Source organism: Hyla sarda, chromosome 1 (genome assembly GCF_029499605.1).
Source record: "Hyla sarda isolate aHylSar1 chromosome 1, aHylSar1.hap1, whole genome shotgun sequence".
Lineage (NCBI taxonomy): Eukaryota > Metazoa > Chordata > Amphibia > Anura > Hylidae > Hyla > Hyla sarda.
In genome coordinates, this window is record NC_079189.1 from 467,576,018 (window position 1) to 467,597,518 (window position 21,501).

At 41.1% G+C, this 21,501-nt stretch overlaps 1 protein-coding gene and 1 long non-coding RNA gene across 2 annotated transcripts in view; one reads left to right on the forward strand and one right to left on the reverse strand.

Annotated features, from left to right (window-relative positions):
- Positions 1 to 21,501, reverse strand: part of TMEM116 (transmembrane protein 116) — a 56,418-nt gene that overhangs the window by 13,922 nt on the left and 20,995 nt on the right. Inside the window, exons 2-5 of the mRNA XM_056536556.1 lie at positions 19,339 to 19,385; positions 9,994 to 10,057; positions 8,632 to 8,763; positions 1,978 to 2,070 (exon numbers count right to left, since the gene is read on the reverse strand). Coding sequence (XP_056392531.1) covers positions 1,978 to 2,070; positions 8,632 to 8,763; positions 9,994 to 10,057; positions 19,339 to 19,385 — 336 coding nt within the window. The remainder of the gene's footprint in view (positions 1 to 1,977; positions 2,071 to 8,631; positions 8,764 to 9,993; positions 10,058 to 19,338; positions 19,386 to 21,501) is intronic.
- The window catches only part of LOC130285227 (uncharacterized), a 52,413-nt gene continuing 31,053 nt past the window's right edge, over positions 142 to 21,501 (forward strand). The window contains exons 1-3 of the long non-coding RNA XR_008847300.1: positions 142 to 323; positions 494 to 617; positions 14,674 to 14,758. This is a non-coding gene — a long non-coding RNA (uncharacterized LOC130285227). The remainder of the gene's footprint in view (positions 324 to 493; positions 618 to 14,673; positions 14,759 to 21,501) is intronic.

Sequence of the window (21,501 nt, forward strand, 5' to 3'; positions counted from 1 at the left end):
TCCCCAGGCTGCCTAATAAAATAATAAACACTCTTACTCACCTTCCTCCGCTCCCTCCTAGCTCTGGTATCAGGGTGCCCTGTCTCCTGCCGGTCTCTGCTGACAGTTTGCTTCCCGGAGCCGGCTGGCGCTGTGCACATGACAGCACAGCACTGCTCAACCAATCATGGGTCGCAGCAGTTTTGCCATCTCTGCCAGTGATTGGCGAGCGGCACTGTCATTCCCCAGCTGTAGACAATACGCTCTGCAGCTCAGGGGAAAGCATAGTCACAGGTTCCGGACAAGGGTGCCATAATAACGGAGCTACAAGAGAGCGGAGGAAGGTAAGTTAAATGTTTTTTATTTTATTAGCCAGGCAGGGGACAATAGGAAAATAATACATTTTACCAGGCAACCTCTTCAATACTGAACTTGACCTTCACATTGCAGTCTATTTCCAGAAGTCCCAATATTAAGTCTGTTTGTTTTAGTAACTCTTGGTTATCTTTTTAAGAACTATTTTGAAGCACATCCTCCTGACCATAACATGTAGTTACACGTGAGTCCTGCGACCTGTGTCTACAAGTCTGCACTTAACAAGAGTAAAAAGCTGCAAGGCATAAACGGTCAGCTGACAGGTGAGTGAATAACATTATCTCATGACAACAGCACCTGCCAAACGGTAGGATGTAACAGGCAGCAAGTTAACAGTCAATTCTTTAAGCTAATGTAGTGATAGCTGGAAAATGGACAAATGTAAAGATCTAATAAAGTCTGGCAGGATCTAAATGAGTCAGAACATTTCCAAAACAGAAGGTCTTGTAGGGTGTTCTCGGTATGCAGTACTAAGTACCTACCAAAGATGGTCCTCTGAAGGTCAAGCAGCGACACAATCATGAAGCAGTGACAACTTCATGGCCATCCAGGGCTCAGTGATGTGAATGGGGAGTAAAGGCTAGCCTTTCTGATCGGATTCCAAAAAGAAGCTACTGCAGCATGAGCTGCTAAAAGACTGAATGTTGGTGTGTGTCAGTACACAAAGTGTATGAAAGCTTGCTGTGTATGGGATTGCATAGGCACGGACCGGTCAGAGTGTTCACGCTGAAACCTGTGCACTATCCAATTTGTATACGATGGGCACATAAGAACCAGAAATGGACCATGTACCTTCTTGGCAATGGTATCCCTAAGGCCAGTGACCTCAGCAGGATAATGCTCCCTACTACAAATAGTGTTCAGGAATGGTTTGAGGAAGATGTATATGTCTTGTTGCCAAGTACCACAGAATGCCTTCAGAAGTCTTGTCAAGTCCATGCCATAACAGATGAGAGCTGTTTTGGTAGCACAAGGGGGACCTACAGGTTTTAATATTATGGCTGATTGCTTTTTGGTCTGATAATAACCAGACTGAACTACTTACTACTACTTACCATAAGTGCAAGTTCTCCCACTTAAAAAGATGAGAGAGGCCTGTAATTTTCCTCATAGGTATACCTCAACTAAGAGAGAGTGAGGGGCCGTCAAATGATAAAACAACTTTAAGGCTAGGATCACATACAGTGTTTTCATTAGTTTTGAAGCACTCACATGGTCTTGGAGAATAAAAATGTCCATTTAAAGGGAGCAGGTCGGGCAAAGGTGTGGACAAGAGCCGTTCTGTCTGACCTGCTTCTTTTAAATGGAATTATTATTAATTGATAAGTATTATGATTCTCCAAGACCAGGTGAGTTCTGTCAATTCACCTGAATTGGGCACCACAATAAATGGTCTGGTTGTAGTGCACTTTCCCTGCTGTTTTGATCAGTATTTTTTAGCCAAATTGGGAGTGGAATTGACACAGAGAAATACTATAGTGGAAAGATTTGCCACTATTACTGGTTTTGCCTGGTTTTGCCTAAAATACTGGCCAAAATACTATGTGTGAACCCAGCACGTGTATCGTAAACATACAGGCAAAGCTTTTATAAATGTGCAGATTAATAAATATGATGACTGACCTGAATTAAGTCATGGCCTATTCTTCTTTTGAAATTATTGAAGGTCTGCCACACATAGTTGATCGTGTACAAAAATGTAGAAAGATAGAACATCTGCAGAGCAATACAAGACACGTTAGGAGAACATGACAATGACATCCTACACATAAAATAATTACAACCGGCCATAATGTATCTACTGGTGAGAGGCAACTATTATTTGTATGCACAGAGTCTTTCTTAAAGGGGTACTCCACTGAAAAACATTGAAATCCTTCCAGTACTTTTCAGCTGCTGAATACTACACAGGAAGTTCTTTTATTTTTGAATTTCCTTTCTGTCTGACCACAGTGATCTCTGCTGACACCTCTGTCCGTGTCAGGAACTGTCCAGTGCAAGAGAGGTTTACTATGGGGATTTGCTCCTACTCTGGACAGTTCCTAAAATAGACAGATGTGTCAGCAGAGAGCACTGCGGTCAGACGGAAAGGAAATTCAAAAAGAAAAGAACTTCCTGTGGAGCATATAGCAGCTGATAAGTATTGGAAGGATTAAGATTTTTAAATAAAAGTCATTTACAAATCTGTTTAACTTTCTGAGTTAAAAAAAATGTTTGTAAAGTACCCCTTTAAGGAAACGTTCACATGGGCGGACAAACATATTCAATCTTTCTGCAAAATCCGGGAGGCTGCTGCAACAAAATGTGCAGTGTGAATGGGGCCTTAGAATGGGTGCAACATAACAAGAGCATGGAATGCAACCGTCTCCTTCTGTTTGACTATGTACAAACCACTCGATAAACTTAACTCAAAAAAATACATTCTTTCTTTTCTCTGCGCAATTCAATAGCTCATTGAGGAAGTTCAACTACTGTTCATTTAAAGTAGGGCAATGACAAAAATAGCTGCAGGGGTTAATTCAGCCTTTACCGATAAAAGTAGAATGTATTTTATTCCATTGTACTTGACTTCCTGATCCTGACTTTGCAAGTTTATTTTATCCATATAAGATAAAGCATTTTTTTCTTTTGAAACAACTTTTCTTGTTCAAGGGGTCAATCTTTCTATTTGTGTGGTTTTCTTTCATGTGTATCAAGCTTTAGACAGACTACAATACAATACAGAACAAAAGTAGACTTTGTGTAACTATTCCAATCCCTTCCATACAATCTGCACCTCATATTTACTGTAATAAAAGGATTTTTTTTTTCCTGTCTCTCCATCCCTAGCCGTGTTCCCAAACCCCTTGGTCTCCTGCTGTTGCAAAACTCCCATCACGTTGGCAGGAGATGTAACAGCTAGAGGGCCACAACAAGTGAGAAGACACAGGTCTATATTACTATATATGTTTACACAGGGTATATTACTATATATGTTTAAAAATATACATATGCACCCATTGCTTTAATACAGAAAATCCACTTAAACCTACAAAAGCTAACCATCAAATCTAATATTCACTTTTATGAAACATTTGTTTTATGAAGTGACTTAGACAATAATGGAAATATTCTCAGCAAAATTAAAAGATGGTGCCAAAATGTTCTGCATTTTTTTTATTCAGATAAATTATGAAGCTGAAGGGGTACTCCACTGCCTCAGTTGAGTGCGGGCGCCAGGGCTCATGCCATCACACCACGCACCCTCAATGCAAGTCGCCTCTCCCCCTCCCATAGACTTGCATTGAGGGCGCGTGACGTGACGGTATGAGGAAGCGTTGCCATGATGGCACAAGCCCCGGCGCCGGCACTCAGCGTTCAGAACAAAGTGCTCCAAAAGCTGAAGCAGTGGAGCACCCCTTTCAACAAGAGGATTATGATGTTGCTTATGAGTACATTCACCCTACAGCAGGGTTTTTTTCTTTTCTTTTTTTTTTTTTTTTTTTTTTTTACAGTCAGAGAATCCACAACCTGTTCATCAAAAACATGATCAATGAACCTCATCTTCAGAGCGTATTGGTCACCGAGATTGTACAAGTAATCAATCATGTAATGGGGTTTCCACCCTCTGAATAGAGGGAACCTGGGTCGGATCTCCATTTCGATAGAGTCATCCAGAATCAGCAGGTGGCTGGTAGAGATGTTACTGATTTCATCCGATTGCCCCAATAGGAGACTTCAGTAACATGGGTCCTGCTGGTAATAGTTAAGAAAGGACAATTGTTCTCATGGTGAACCTTTAAGACATCATTGCTCCAACCCAAAATATCTTTGAAGGGACCATATTCAATGGTGTCATCTGATCGGGATGGATTTCCAAGCTTCGTGTAACTCTTGACATTCCGGGAGGAGAGCTTTACACACGTTGTTTGGGATGTGGTTGGGTATGGAGAATAGAAGTAATGGTTGCCTTCAAATATTACAAACTGTTTCTCTGCTTGTGTGATCTGGGTGGGATATGGGTGCAGGATGTGAGTGTAAACGGCTTAAATAAAGACTTTGGTCTTGGCTCCGGGAGACAAAGGGGATGGAAGCTGGACTGAGAATTGTTTTCCACTCTTTCCTTTGACTTTTGTTTCCCGTACTTCCAGGTATACGTCCTCTTCATCCTCTGTTTTCACCCCCAGGAAGGCCAGGTGTCCGGCCAGCTCCAGCTCCAGGGCGACCAGGACCCGGGTTGGATAGCTTCACCTCGGCCGTCACTTTGGCTAGATGGCTGCTGAGGTCCACGGTGCACTTCACATCCTCATTGAGCAACTTGTGGGCCCGGGCGGCGACAGTCAGGGCTGTGAGGAGATAAAGGGTGCGGATGGCGGAGCGCTCCATGTCCGGGGAGCGGAGGATGGACACAGAGAGAGCAGAATCAGAGATCCTCTACCTCATTTCTTTTTATATTTCTTCCAAGGTTCTGGGTTATTTTACTGTATGCTCAAAAAAAGACACCCACAGACAACCATGAAACATTTCAGTATTTGACATGCTTTTTTAGTTATGTCCGTTTTGTTATGTAATACATGACAAACGTGTCTCATAACATAATGTCTCACAAACACTGTCGGAAAGTTTATGAAAATTAACCTAAATTTCAAATGACCCCTTCCGCATTCAGCCTATTTTGGGCGTTGAGGTTTTTTTTTAGTTTTTTTTTTGTTTTAAGAGCTAAAACGTTTTCATTTTTCAATCAATAGCCATATAAGGGTAGTATTTTAAGGTTTAGATGCATGTCTTTACATGTCTTTCAGTCCCAGGGCAACCGTTTGTAAACTGGTGCCCAGAACGGCGTATTCCAGATGAGGACACATCAATGCGGGTCCAAATACAACAATATCCTTCAGGCCTTAGGAAGCCAGAATTTTATTATTCAGCTCTATGACAATAGATAAGCAAGCTACCATGCTTTCCATTTCTTTCAATAAAAAGTGTACTGGAGTAAAGCAGATAATACATAGTAAGGCTGGGTTCATGTGTGGTGTCAGCGGGGTGCAATGCAGGGTAGATGTTATAACCCAAGGGGCAGATGTTATTAACTAGCATCAGTTTCCCTCCGGTGCACGCCGAAGGGAAACTGTGCCGGATGCCTGATATATGTGAACCCAGCCTAACAAAGTAGACTACTGCAGTATATGTTTAATATCATTCCTACATATACCTACAGTAAAGACTATAAATTTGATATGAATAAGGCCCAATAGCGTATGACAAATTGCTGTCCATTACATTCTTACGAGTTTCATCATCTTATTATATTCTATTTGTGGCCCATAGCAACCAATCACATCTCAACTTTATTTTTACCAGCGCAATGAAAAATTAAAGGGGTATTCCAGGATCTTTGTTGCCAAATTATTAAAGCCCATGCTGCCAAATTATTATACTGTGTAATATCCTTCTATTACCTCTATGCGCCAGTTTGTTACATTTTTTATTTTTTATTTTTTTTTACTGTTGTGTCTGACATTTCCCAACATTCCATGTGGCCAGAGACAATGGCCCTGATTTACTATTGTAAACCCAACATGTTTTGTCGGGTTGTGCGTCAAATTCTGTTTGCACCATAATTGGTGCCAGAATTTAAAAAAAAAAACAGACCAACTCTCCACTTTACTGAGAGAACCCGAAAAAGGGGTGTGACTGGCTGGGAAAAGGGGCACAGTTACTGAAAAGGGGACGTGTCCCCAACATTTTCAAAAAATCCCAACATATTTACTAAGGTTTACACATAAAATGTGGTGGATTTGAGCTGAGGAAAACCAGACACATCAGACCTTGTGTAAAAAAAAGCAAAGTGTAGAGAAAAGTGCAAAATGTAGAGAAACCTTAGTAAATACTGTGGAAAAATAAGTGTTGGGAAAGAAACTCACAAAGAAAATTACACTCCACTCTTAGTAAATCAGGGCCAATATGTAATAAGTCACATGGTCTCCAGGGGGCGTGGCTATGCTTTAGTGGGTGGGTGGATAGCATTACTTCAGTACATCCCTTCGACCCTGTAATTTACCACTCATTGCTGTATAATCACTCCCCCTGGAGACCATGTGACTGATTACATATGTCTATGGCCACATAGAATGCTAGGAAAGGTCAGAGACAACAGTGGAATAAAATGACTTGTACTACAGCACTTCAGGGTGTGGGTTTCATGCATAAAAACAGGACAAAGCAGTGCACGGTGGTAATAGAAGCTTATTACATAGAGTTATAACTTGGCATCATGGGCTCAAAGGCTGAATAAAATAAATCATGGAATACCCCTTTAAGGTGGAGCTTTGATTGGTTGATATGGGCAACAAAGAGAATCGTACAATAAGACAGACTGATAACTCTCCCCTACATATGTATACATACGTATTGTTTTTAGCCCTATCCTTATATTATATTTATTAAACATCTCACTCTTTCCTCCACCAAAGCTCCAAGGAAAGTGGGTGAAAATTGCATTAAAGTGATCTTGTATTCTAATGATGTATTTGCAGCCAAGTGTGTTACTTGACTAATACTGCTCAAATTGTTTATAGCCAGATATTCCAAAACAGAAGCTGGGGACTTTTTATGGCAGAAATGGAAACCTCAACTGATGTTGCAACAAACTTAATAGAAGTGAAGTATATTGGAAGAGATTTATTAAAACTAAACTGTATGTATATATATATATATATATATATATATATATATATATTGCATCAGCTGCAAGGGAGACGGGGGCTAGCTTAGCTAAAGAACGGCCCGTCCCTTTTCAAGCATTTCACTGTTACAGAGCAAGGAGGAAGCACTCTGACCATGGTGGAATGGGATCAGTAATGTGCGGAGAGGGGGTCTGGAATCAGACAATAGTCACAGTACAGAATTACAGTTTTGTTAACTTACTTTGGGCAGCTGCCAAATAACTTTCTTTGTTACTGGTAAACTCCTTTAAAACTTCTAGGCGTGAACATAAGTAAAACATTTTCTGCCCTCTGTCTATGTACATGTTTAGTTTTTCTGTATACTTTTCCCATGACAAGTCCCATGAGAAAAATGCATAATATTGTATCAAGATAGGACAATGGAAATGTTGTGCAACTTACTGACATTTGTTACAAAGGAAAAATAATGTAATGTCTGCTAGGCTGTTAATTTATTCTTTTTTTTAGTTATGACAACCATTTGCTCCCACGCAAACTGACCTGGTTTTCCAGTCACCTCTGATGTACTTAGATTGTGCTTAAAGGGGAACTTCAGTACTTTAAAACATATCCCCTATCATCAGAATAGGGGATAAGGTTCAGATTGCAGGTGATTTGAACACTGAGACCCCCAGAGATCTCCAGGTGGGGCGCTGTCTCTTCCTGTGCAAGGAGCGGTGCTTCGGCACCTGCTCCATGCACTGTCTATGGGAGCACTGACATACACGAGTGATGTTCTTGGGTATCTCCAGCACTTTATAGATATGCCAACACGCCCCTCCATGCAGAGGAAGAGTAAGGGCCCTGTTCTGTTTTGTTTGTGTATACAAATTAAAATGAAAGGAAAATACATAAAGTGATATTTAAAATAACACCTATATTGCCAAAAGGAAGTGAACAATGTTATGTATAAACAAGTGTGACTGTACCTATTACTAGTACACTGGATGTAAATATTGGTGCCATACTTGATATGAAATACCTGCCACCCTCCAGCAATAATGATTAAAACACCCCGACATGTTTCACTTTGTAGGGCTTCCTCAGAGGTCTGGGCTTAATGTCAGAGGTCGATTAAAAATACTATATTCACATATACAGTGCAAGAAAACATGGCCCAGGATTATTATTTCATAGAGAACACAAGTATTTAATAATACATACATAAGACAGGAGGGCAGACAGATCCTCACAAAGGGAAAGTAATATGTTTGACCTGAAATATCCATTCATATCTCAGTACGGAACACAGGAAATGAGCAATTTAGTACAGGTTATTGTAGGTAGTTACCTTATCTACATGGATGACTACTGACCAGCACTATAGGGTTTGTTTGCTAATACTTATCGCTATGTAATTAAGATAACTGTCCGTTAAATGTATGCTTATATCTGGTACTATTTAATAAAACAATAAAAATGTATAAATAATTGAATTATAAGAGAGTTATGGATTTACAGCTTTACAGTACCGAGATGAATGCCGCAAATTTAAAGGAATGTCAGCTGTCAGAAAATATTAATGCTTAGTGAACAATGCCTTACAGACTAGTTTCTATAAATAGTATGTCCTTACCTGCCCCAACGCCTGAAGATTAAAGCATGGCAAATTCGGTTTTGGGGCATGCGGTCTGTACAGTACAGCCCCAAGGAGCCAGCAAAAAGCCAGAAGCAAGTTAGAGACACTGAGATAAAACAGTGGCCGAACCTGAGAATAAAAAAATAATTACATATAAAAAAACTTTTCTGGGGTACAATATAATTGGGAATATTATACCTCCAAAAATAGGCAATCAGAATGATGCCACAATTGGTTTAATGCATAACATGAACCACTTATGTAAAATAGCAAATTTCATTTAACACGTATCAAGAAATCTGACATACATTTAAAAGCATGAAATGGAAAAGTAAAAACAAGGCACTGTAGTGACAGATACAGAAAAGGGAAGCGGAAATAAGTAGCAGCAGTACATGGATTACAGGGCACACAGAACATCTGTAATCAAATAGCAGCAAGAAACTCCGTAATGGTACAAGGATCCATAATCAATATTGCTACTAATGATACAAAAGTAGAGGAGATTCCTTTGCATGAAATAAACGGACAACAGCTAGAAGTAAAGGAAAACCAAGCTGAAAACATATAAGTAGCCTGCCATGTGTGCTGCCACCTACCAGCTCCAACCCCAACGTACGTTTCGTGTTGTGATTCATCAGGGGGCTTGTGGTAGGTGGCAGCACACATGGCAGGATACTTATATGTTTTCAGTACAGTATTATTGGAACAGCCATATTGCCTGAGCTGCTTTTAATAGCATTTAGAGATGTGCTAAACAGCAAGCACCAAAGACATAGGAGCAACAGAGTGGAGGGAACCCTTTTCACTTATATGGGAGAGATTTCTAGGCATGCTCTGTGACTGCTGCAAAGGTCATTGTGAAGGGAGGGAGAGACCCTGAGCTCTGATAATCACTTACTGTGAATGGCCGAATCCCATATTAATACTCCTGTCCACCCACTGTGCAGGACTTAAAAGGTGCTGTGCAGGGGCATAGCTATAGAGGTAGCAGTCGCACCCTGGTGCCTAAGGGGGCCCCAAAGCACATCTGCCCCATTAGAGACCAGTAATATAATTGGCATATGGGGCCCTGTTGCAGATTTTGCATCGGGGCCCAGAAGCTACAAGCTACGCCTCTGGTGCTGTGTTGTAGTTCCTTGCATAGGACGTGGACAGGAGTGCCTATATACAAGGAAAAAGCTGAAGAGAACTCACTCCCTTAATTTTAAAAATCAGCAAGGGGCCTAGAGGTCAATACCCACAGTTCATAATGTTATGTCATATCCTAGTGATATGAAAATTAAAAGATGGGAATGCCACTTTAAAATCCATGGAAGAAGATACCACATATTTCACTTAAGTTTACAAGAACCTCACCTCTGGGGATCTAACAGCATTCTGAAATACAGCATACCCAATGATCGAGCCAGAACCTACAATACTAGAGAGAAAACATAAAAATAAGAATTCATGTATTTAAATAAGGAAGCTGTGCTTGTATATCAAAAATATTAGAAATTGGTTTCCTCGTGGGCTTTGTCTACATCTGCACTGTGGATTCTATTTATAAAGGACAGGACAACAAATTGCCAGATTTGTTTGCAGCAGCATCCATTGGATCCAATTTTTTTGTTTTTAAAATTTTTATTATATTTTGTTTACATTTTTTTTATTAATTTACACAATAAAATATAACATTCTGGAAAAATGGATACCAAAAACAAATCAATGATTTGTTCCCAGTACCCATTCCATTTCAGTTACCAGTATTTATCAGTACATTTTCCCCAATATTGTTCTACCTAAGAAAAATCCAACAAATCCATCCATATTTCACTAATCCAACCTCTATATAAATCCGAACTCACAAAGAGAGAAAGGAAGACAAACAAACAAAAAACAAAAAAAAGAATAAAGAAATATAAATAAATAAATAGTGTTGCTCGCGAATATTCGCAATTCGAATATTATTTGCGAATATCGCATATTCGCGAATTCGCGAATTTCGCGAATATAGCGCTATATATTCGTAATTACGAATATTCGTTTTTTTTTTTTCTTCACAGTACACATCACAGTGATCTTCCCTCTCTGCTTCCAGCTTGTGTGGTGTAAAGAAGGCTGTAATACTACTGTGTGAGACTGGGGTGCAAAAATTCGCATATACGAAAATTAGCATATGCTAATTTTCGCATATGCGATTTTTCGCACATGCTAATTTTGTATATGCTAATTTTCGCATGTTAATTTTCACATACACTAATTTTCGCATATGCGAAAATAAAACGAGAATATAACGATTATGCGAATATTCGCGAATATATGACGAATATTCGTCCATTAATTCGCGAATATTCGCGAATTCGAATATGGCCTATGCCGCTCAACACTATAAATAAATACCTACCCATACACATATAGATGTTGGCCCTCATTTACTAACAGGATTCCTTCTCTTTTTGTCGGGTTTTGCGTCTAAGTTCTGTCGCACGGATCATGGACACTCAGAGTGAAAAAAAACCTACAAAATGGGCGTGGTTTTCGGAAAAAGGTGTGTGTTCCCTATATTTCATCCAAAATCACTCGTCTTTTCAAAAAAAACACACTGGAATTCCCCCCCCCCCCTTTTTTTTTTGAGGAAAACACCAAGAAAAACGCCAATTCTGCCGCATGGCATTTTTTTGGCAAAAAAATGCTGCAGCCAGATGTTAGCTGTAAATCAATGAGAAATCGCTAAATTCTTTTTCCACTTGGCGTTTTTCAGTTTGACGTTTTTTTTTTAATCCTTTTGGTGTTTTTTCAATCTTTTTTGGCATTTTTCAGCCCCTTGGCGGTTTTGCAAAATCGCAGCATGTTGAGCCTATGGCGTTTTTTTCCCTGAAATCATGGTGTTTTTTTCTCTCATAGAAGTCTATGGGAGTAAAAAAAAAATGCCAAGAAAAACACCATGTTGTTGCTGGTATTTCTAAAGGAAGAGGAGACCATGACATACTGTAGCAGGTGAGTCCATATAATGACTAGCAGCGGAGTTATAACACTCCCCTGACCACACTTCTTGTTGCTTCTGTGCTAAGATTCTGTATGTGTGCTATATGATGATACACTACTCTCCTTGGAGTAAAAAATACAATAGCAGGGAGAGAAAAAAAGAGAGAAACAAGAGCTGTATCTCATCTAACAATCTACAGTGTTGGACATGGAACTGAAGTTCTATGTCACTAATCTATCCTTAATAAGTAATCAAATATTGTGAGGATTTCTTCCTGAGGACTATGCCTTGAAAAACACCTGCATGATGGTATTTCAAATATTCAGAGGTATCTATGCTGACATATGCTAAGCTAAGCATTGTGAATTATTCAACATGAAGTGAACCTAAACTTGATGGATAACATTAATGCAGTAACGCGGAAGAATTATTTAAAGGGGTTGTCCAGCAAATTTTTCTTAAAAAATGTGCCTAGGCTGCCTGATTAAATAATAAAGCCTCAACTTACCTTCCTTTGCTCCCCGCAGCCACAGCACCCAGTCTCCGCCACGCTCCAGTTCTCAGAGCGGCAGACAATACATCCCATTTCTCCTCTGTGGTCAGTGATTGGCTGAGTAACAATGTGATTTATTGTCTGCAGCTCCGGAAGGGGAGGGGGTGCTGCAATAAGGTTGCGGGGAGCGAGGGAGATAAATAGAGGCTTTTTTGTTTGTTTGTTTTTAATCAGGCAGCCTGGGTACGTTTCTTTTAAAAAAAAAAAATGCTGGATAACCCCTTTAATGATTCTTCTGTGTTCCTGCATTAAAGTTATCTATCTTTTTTTATTCTCCTAGACCAGGGGTCGGCAACCTGCGGCTCCGGAGCCGCATGTGGCTCTTTTACACCTTTGCCGCGGCTTCGGTGTGAGGTGAAAAAGGGAGGGGCAAGTTTTCCGAAGCTACAGTGGGGAGGATCGAGGGCAGAGCCATGGGTTTGATTTTTTCACCGCACGTCTGCAGATAATTAAGCCACGCCCCCTCACGGAGGATGGAGAGCGCAAGAGCGCAGCTCTGCATAATACAAGGAGACAGTGGGAGAGTGGGGACGGACATAGCTCCTCCCTCCCCCTTCTCTGTACAGACAGGACCTCATTTTTCACGGGGAGGTTTCATGTTTTCATGGGGGAAAAGCTCCTCCCCTCCCCCAGCTCTGTACACACAGGACCTAATTTTTCACGGGGAGGTTTCATGTCTGCACAGGGGAAACAGAGCGGGTGAGGGGAGAGGAGACATACTGCACTGCAGGGGCTGGGGAAGATTTCTATGTGTGAGGAGACATATTACACAGGCTGGGGATGTAAAGACTGCAGGGGAATAAATATCATACTGGGAATGATGGGGGGACGGGGACTGCTGAATGACACATGCTGGGAGTTGTAGTCCCTCTTATGTGTGTGTATGCCAGTGTTTCCCAACCAGGGAATGCTGGTCGTAGTAGTTTTGGAACATCTGGAGGCACCCTGATTGGGAAACACTGGTGTATGAACTGCAACTCCCAGGAGATTACTGGTATAATAGAGGTGTTGGTGAACTACAACCCCCAGGAGACCACTCAGATACAATATAGGTGTTGGTGAACTACAACTCCCAGGAGACTACTGAGATAAAATAGAGGTGTTGATGAACTACAACTCCCAGGAGAATACTGATACAATAGAGGTGTTGGTGAACTACAACTTCCAGGAGACTACTAAGATACAATAGAGGTGTTGGTGAACTACAACTCCCAGTAGACTACAGAGGCAGCATGCTGGTGTTATATCACAGACTGAAGACTCCTGAATAACACATGCTGGGAGTTGTAGTCCCTTTTGTGTGTGTATGCCAGTGTATCCCAACCAGGGCATCAGAGGGGAGGGGGGTTTTGCGGCTCCCAGTTTTCTTTCTTTCTTCGGAAACGGGTCCAAGTGGCACTTTTTGTCTTAAAGGTTGCAGACCCCTGTCCTAGACAGACTGGGCACATTTCTTTAAAAAAAAAAAAAAAAAAAGTAGCTGGATAAGCCCTTTAAGGTAAGTATGTTGCAAAGTGTTTACAATGTTTAGGTGCATACAATTATATTTTTTTATGCAGATACCAACATACAAAAACCCTTGTATTGTCACAAGTATGTCAGACCATTTCACATTTGGCTCTTAAAAATAAATGCTGTGTTGGGATTGGTTGGTATTGGCAGATAAGCCAGATTTGCTTCGATTTTTAGTCACCGGCCATTTACCACTTATTTCAGAACATGTATAACATCCGGGGGGAAAAGAAACCACCTACTTTCTCTTCATTATAGCAAATGCGCACGCGATGCGAGCAATCTGCCTCAGATGAAATATGTAGTATTTTATTTTATTTTCACTTATATATCAATTTTATTTTTATTTTCATCTGTATTGTTATTTTTTATTTTATGTCTATATATTGCATTTCTATTTGCATTTTCATTTCAGATGGTATTTTTATTTGGTATCTGTATCTATTTTGGCAGATATATATCTATTCTATACCTATTTTTGTATCTATTTTTATATCTAGTCTTACACTATTTTTTATAGTAACATTTGTTGTATTCCTTTTTACACTCTTTTTTATATTCCTGCATCGATATATTACGGGCCATTTATGTGTGGCCAAATATTTGACTATTGTAGATTGATCCATTCCATGTTTTATGCCAACCACAAGTCAGAACCTGATGCTCCAATCAGAGTCCTTATATAAGTGACTTCCTATGCTATTATTTTTTCTCTATATGGTTTATAATGTTTTACTGAGGAAAGAACCTAAGGCGGTTCCGAAACGCATCTAACTCAGCAATATTTTATTACCAAACATACAGTACTCGCTCAAGCAATACCCACCACTATTCTCAGTGGCTGCGCATCCCTTCCAGTACCCGTGTTCTTGTTTACATTTGGCGCGCATTCATACCATGAGGACACTATCAGAGACTGGACACTGCTACACACCGTCCAAGAACACTCTGACAACAGTAACTTCAGGGCACCATTTAAGGAACATTGTCCCTCTCCTTCATCCAGGTCTGCACGCGTGGCCGGTCCCCATCTACGACCACGGGAGGCCGCAGTCTGTGAAAAAACCAGAAGTCCCACACGCACAGCCCAGGTGAGCGGTACAATGCTCCTAATTTCTATATCCAGACTGTATACATAGCTTATTATGTGCAACTATATGTAAAGGGGTACTCCCTCTAGTGGAATTTTTTTTTCTATTATTTCAACTGGCTCCAGAAAGTTAAAAAGGTTTGTAAATTACTTCTATTGAAAAATCTTAATCCTTCCAGTACTTATCAGCTGCTGTATGCTCCAGAGGAAGTTGAATTGTTCTTTTCTGTCTGACCACAGTGCTCTCTGCTGACACCTCTGTTTGTGTCAGTAACTGTCTAGAGCAGGAGAAAATCCCCATAGCAAACCTATCCTGCTCTGGACATGGAGAGAGGTATCAGCAGAGAGCACTGTGGTCAGACTGAAAAGAACAATTCAACTTCCTCTGGAGCATACAGCAGCTGATAAGTACTGGAAGGATTAAGAATTCATTTACAAATCTGTTTAAGCACAGACTACGCAATATGCATCATTTTGATGCACTGATATGGATTGAACACAACCTGTTCTCTAGAGAAGAAGGAAAAGTAATTTTTATGCTAGAACTTTACAATCTCAACCTGGATATTAACCCCCTAACCACTTCAGGACAACAGATGTAAATGTACATCCTGATCCGGTGGTACTTAACGCACCAGGACGCACACTTACGTCCTGTACATCACGCAAGCACCGGACCGGTATTCGCATCATGCACGCATCCTGTACAGTAGGTCCCGGCTGCTATCAGCAGCCAGGGACCCACCTGTAATGGCAGACATCAGCCACCAAGCTGATGTCTGCCAATAACCCCTCAGATGCCATGATTATTACAGATCATGGCATCTGTGGCAATGTGGGCGTTTAAATGGATGATCGGATCGCCCGCGGTGCTGCCGTGGGGATCTGATCATCCAACATGGCAGCAAGAGGTCCCCTTACCTTCTCCAGCCATCATTCCAGGGTCTTCTGCTCTGGTCTGAGCAGACCAAAAAAGAAGATCGCCAATAATACTGATCAGTGCTATGCCTATGCACTGTTCAGTATCTGGAATCTAATGATCGCTATAAATAGTCCCCTAGAGGGACTATAAAAGTGTAAAAAAAAAAAAAAATGAAAAAGCCCCTCCCTCAATAAAAATGTAAATGTCCTTTTTTCCTATTTTATCCCAAAGAAGCGTAAAAAAAAAATTATAAACATATTTGGTATTGCCGCATGTGTAAATGTCTGTAAATAATGTAAAAGATCCTTACGGTGAACAGTGTAAACGTTAAAAAAAAATCCAAAATTCCTGCCTTTTTTGTCCCATTTTATTCAAAAAATTTTAATTTAAAAGTGATCAAAAAGTTAAATATAAGCAAAAGTGGTATCAATATAAACTACAGATCATGGCGCAAAAAATTAGCTTCCATACCGCCCCGTATATGGAAAAATTAGAAAGTTATAGGTGGTCAAAGTAGACCAATTTTAAACATACTATTATTTTCTTTAAAAAGTTTGAGACTTTTTTAAAGTGGTAAAATAATAGAAAGGAATGTAACCATGGGTAGCATTTTAATCGTATTGACCCACAGAATAATGAAAACATGTATTAAATTAAATGTATTAAATGTACAATGTAAAAACAAAACCTTCCAAAATTTGCTAAATGAAGGTTTTCTTTTCAATTTCCCCACATATATAATATTTTTTGGTTCCGCCGTACATTTTATGGTAAAATGTGATGTGATGTGAGTGATGTCATTACAAAGTACAATTGGTGACGCAAAAAACAAGCCCCATTTCGGTCTGTGGTTGGAAATATAAGAGTAATGATTTTTAGAAGGCGAGGAGGAAAAAAAGGAAAATTCTAAAATAAAATTGGTCTGGTCCTTAAAGGGTTAACTTTCTGGCACCAGTTGATTTGAAATTTTTTTTTCCACCAGAGTACCCCTTTAAGCATACCGGGGCCGCAAGTATTTTCTTGCGCATATTAGACATACCTTTTCCAGCGGTTGAATATATGCTTCGTAGTTATATCTGTCATCCCTATCAGGTACTGACTATTCTATCACGAGTAATGGCACTGAGCAGTGTTGGACTATTTCCTTGTGCTTGTACACTAATATCTATTTTTAGTTTTTGTTATATTTTGCTTTTACTAGCTCGCTAACCTTGTTGCTTTTAGTCTGCATATTGTTCCATCTGTTAAACTCACCTACAAGGGCCCTGTGGAGGAGAACACAACGTAGTGCTGCTATTTTTAGTGTTAATAAATATTTATATTATTTTTTATATTTTTATATATTCTTTACCCATGCTGTATACTCATAGGATCTTGAGCACCAGTGCATAGTATGTTCATTTTGTCTATCCTTTTTTGCACCAAGGGTGCTATCTGGCTAGCCCAATACGCATGAAGTGATCTTTAAAGGGGTACTCTGCCCCTAGACATCTTATTCCCTATGCAAAGGATAGGGGATAAGATGTCTGATCGCAGGGGGCCTGCTGTTGGGGACCCCCGCGATCTCTCCTGCAGCCTCCCATTCATAGGTTGAGATAGCAAAGATCACTCCATGGCTGATGATGGGCGATACAGGGGCCGGGGTATTGTGATGTCACAGCCCCGCCCCCTCAATGCAAGTCAAGTCTATGAGCTCTGTGAAGCTCATGAACGAGGTGCTGCAGGAGAGATGGGGGGGGGGTCCTTAAGATAGGGGATAAGATGTCTAGAGGCGGAGCACCCCTTTAAGTGTGAGCCATTCCAATATCTTGCTTCTTCACATTTTATATGGAGGGAAGAAAAAGACAGACAAAAGTGTGCAGCAATGTGCCATTATTCTGGTAGAATGGAGGAGCAATGTGGGGTAATCACAGTCTGCTCACCTGGAAGTGTTGCGCTGAGAGTGCAACACCTTTAGTAGCCTCTCGTCCGTTATCAGGGTAGTTAGCCGGGGTGCAGCCAGGAGATCTCCCGTCCGGAGTAGGTCTCAGGTCGGTCAGGTAATATGCACAAAGATCCACAACTGTGGGTATGAAAAGGCTCCAATCGGCGCTTCTCCCGGGATTTCCAGGAATATCAGTGTAGCAAGGAACACTCGGATAATCGAGTGATGAAAGGACAATAACATTTATTCACATAAAAAAGCGCTAGGACTACGCGTTTCAAGGGGAGTGACCCCCTCTTCTTCGCCAGGACCTGACGAAGAGGGGGTCACTCCCCTTGAAACGCGTAGTCCCAGTGCTTTTTTATGTGAATACATTTTATTGTCCTTTCATCACTCGATTATCCGAGTGTTCCTTGCTACACTGATATTCCTGGAAATCCCGGGAGAAGCGCCTTTTCATACCCACAGTTGTGGATCTTTGTGGCTTCTTCACATTTACCACTTATGTTACTTTAACTACAGATCTTTACTATAGGCATCACCCTGTACTGTCATGCAGGTGAGTTGGTAACATCAGAGATCCGGGCTGCATGCCCCAGATGTTTCCCTCAAGGCTTCGGATCCCTAGGGGACCCCCACATTCAACCACACATTGCTGCTCCAACATATTTTGAAGGCACTTTCAGCGTTTTACACAATGAATAACTCTGTACCACATTCACTGTACCTGTGTTTGTGCCATGCATATTATCTGGGAATCTTTTCCAAAAACACATGACCTTGGTGAAGCCATGCAATAAATATATGTCAAGGTATAATCTATAACTTTATGATGAGCATGGGTATTGGGGGAAATTTACTAAACAAGTATTTTATACTTGAGACTTGACGTTATGCCTCGCCCCCTTGTGACATCACGCTACGCCCACTCCATTCATGTCTACTGGAGACATGATGTTACGCCACGTTTGCTTGTGATGTCTGGCCGCGCCCACTCATTTTATGTCTATGTGAGAGGGCGTGGCGGCTGCCACACCCCCTCATATAGACATTAAATGAGTGGGCATGGCCAAACATCACAAGCGGACGTGGCGTAACATCATGTCTCCAGTCCCGGAAACACAGAGGTTTCCGAGACTGGAGCAGCAGCCCGGCAGAGAATGTCTATGGCTGGAATACCCCTTTAAATGTGTTGGAATACAATAAGCCCCATTTTTTAAGAAGTTAACACTTTTAAATAAATTTGCCATATTTTGGATCATCCTAAAGCAAAAAAATTTATTCTACACCTTCTATTAGCAAGATTTGGGTTACAGCTTACACCATTTTCTATCATTTGCTATAACAAATCTATCAGAATCGTGCTTGACCACTCCCCATTGACCCCAGGTACAAGAGAAGAGAAGCCTGGTGCAAGAGAGAGCCTGCGCTCTAGCAATGGCAAACTGTGATAAATGCGGGAATGTGGGGCGGCCCCTCTACTGCAAGATGATCAAAGAGTTGCATCATTTTTGCACAGGGAAGTTGCTTGGGAAAAAATGATGCAACTTTTTTATTTTTTTTCACCAGTTTTTTCATAAATGCTCCCCCAATATGTAATATTTTTTTTCCTCCCAAAAATAATAACAATGTTATCATGATTGTAAATACATCTGATATGAGAATGGTCGAAATGACACTTCTCCAAGAAATAATGGATGGATGTCTTTGCACAGTACACCGTATTGTTACTTGCCTTAGCATAGACGTAACCACCTGTATCCATTTCACAGCACAGTATACCTACAGAAAAGGAAAATATTACTGGTGTTAGGAACAGCTTGTGGCACAGCAATACAAACAAACATTAATAGTGCTGTTTAATATAAATAGTGATTGATTTATCAAACCCATATACAAACCTAAATAATCACCAAAAAAAAGAATGGCTCTTCATATTGCAATCTATGGCCACCCAAGTGTAATCACCGAAACATAAGGCCACAACATATCATAGTGTATCAAAAAGATTAATCCAACTTTATTGAATATACATAAGAAATACATACAATATTAAAAAACATATACCGTATATACTCGAGTATAAGCCGACCCGAATATAAGCCAAGGCCCCTAATTTTACCCCAAAAACCCAGGAAAAGTTATTGAGTTGACTATAAGCCTAGGGTGGGAAATACATCATCCCCCCATGTCCTCATCCAGACCCCTGTCATTATCCCCCCCCCCTTTTTCATCACCTCCTCAGTGGTCTTCAACCTGAGGACCTCCAGATGTTGCAAAACTACAACTCCCAGCATGCCCGGACAGCCGAGTTGTAGTTTTGCAACATCTGGAGGTCCGCAGGTTGAAGACCACTGAGAAGGGATTGACAGGTGGAGAGTTCACTCGAGTATAAGCCGAGGGCGGCGTTTTCATCACGAAAAATCGGGCTCAAAAACTCGGCTTATACTCGAGTATATACGGTAATAGGCACAACAGACATATAAAACAGAAAAAAAGAGGGGTACACTCCAAGTAGATAGTAAAAATAGTCCATGGTCACAGATATAAATAAAGAATAAGACTACATATTGCTCATAAGAGGACTATAGCATAATGCACACAATGAGTATGGAACACAGCTGCCAAGAATACAAATGAAGGTATATAAGGAAATGAACTGTGCACCCTGTAGGGAGATAGTTAACCTCAAGCCCCGAATGTACGTTTTTGCCCTTCACTTCCTCAGGGGGCGTGTACGAAGCGAAGGGCGAGAACGTATATTCTACTTGGACTATACCCCTCTTTTTTTCTGTTTTGATGTCTGTCGTGCCTATTATATGTTTTTTAATATTGTTTGTATTTCTTATGTACACTGCTCAAAAAAAATTAAGGCAACACAATGTAACTCCAAGTCAATCACACTTCTGTGAGATCACACTGTCCACTCAGGAAGCAACACTGATTGACAATCAATTTCACATGCTGTTGTGCAAATGGAACAGACAACAGGTGGAAATTATAGCCAATTAGCAAGACACCCCAAATAAAGGAGTGGTTCTGCAGGTGGTGACCACAGATCATATCTCAGTTCCTATGCTTCCTGGCTGATGTTTTGGTCACTTTTGAATGCTGGCGGTGCTTTCACTCTAGTGGTAGCATGAGACGGAGTCTACAACCCACACAAGTGGCTCAGGTAGTGCAGCTCCTCCAGGATGGCACATCAATGCGAGCTGTGGCAAGAAGGTTTGATGTGTCTGTCAGCGTAGGGTCCAGAGCACGGAGGCGTTACCAGGAGGCAGGCCAGTACATCAGGAGACGTGGAGGAGGCCATAGGAGGGCAACAACCCAGCAGCAGGACCGCTACCACTGTCTATGTACAAGGAGGAGCACTGCCAGAGCACTGCAAAATGACCTCCAGCAGGCCACAAGTGTACATGTGTCCACTCAAATGGTCAGAAACAGACTCCATAAGGGTGGAATGAGGGCCCGATGTCCACAGGTCCGGGTTGTACTTACAGCCCAACATCATGCAGGATGTTTGGCATTTGCCAGAGAACACCAAGATTGCCAAATTCGCCACTGGCGCCCTGTACTCTTCACAGATTAAAGCAGGGTCACACTAAGCACACGTGACAGACGTGACAGAGTCTGGAGATGCCATGGAGAACGTTCTGCTGCCTGCAACATTCTCCAGCATGACCAGTTTGGCCGTGGGTCAGTAATGGTGTAGGGTAGCATTTCTTTGGGGGGCAGCACAGCCCTCCAGGTGCTTGCCAGAGGTAGCCTGACTGTCATTAGGTACCGAGATGAGATCCTCAGACCCCTTGTGAGACCATATGCTGGTGCGGCTGGCCCTGGGTTCCTCCTAATGCAAGACAATGCTAGACCTCATGTGGCTGAAGTGTGTCAGCAGTTC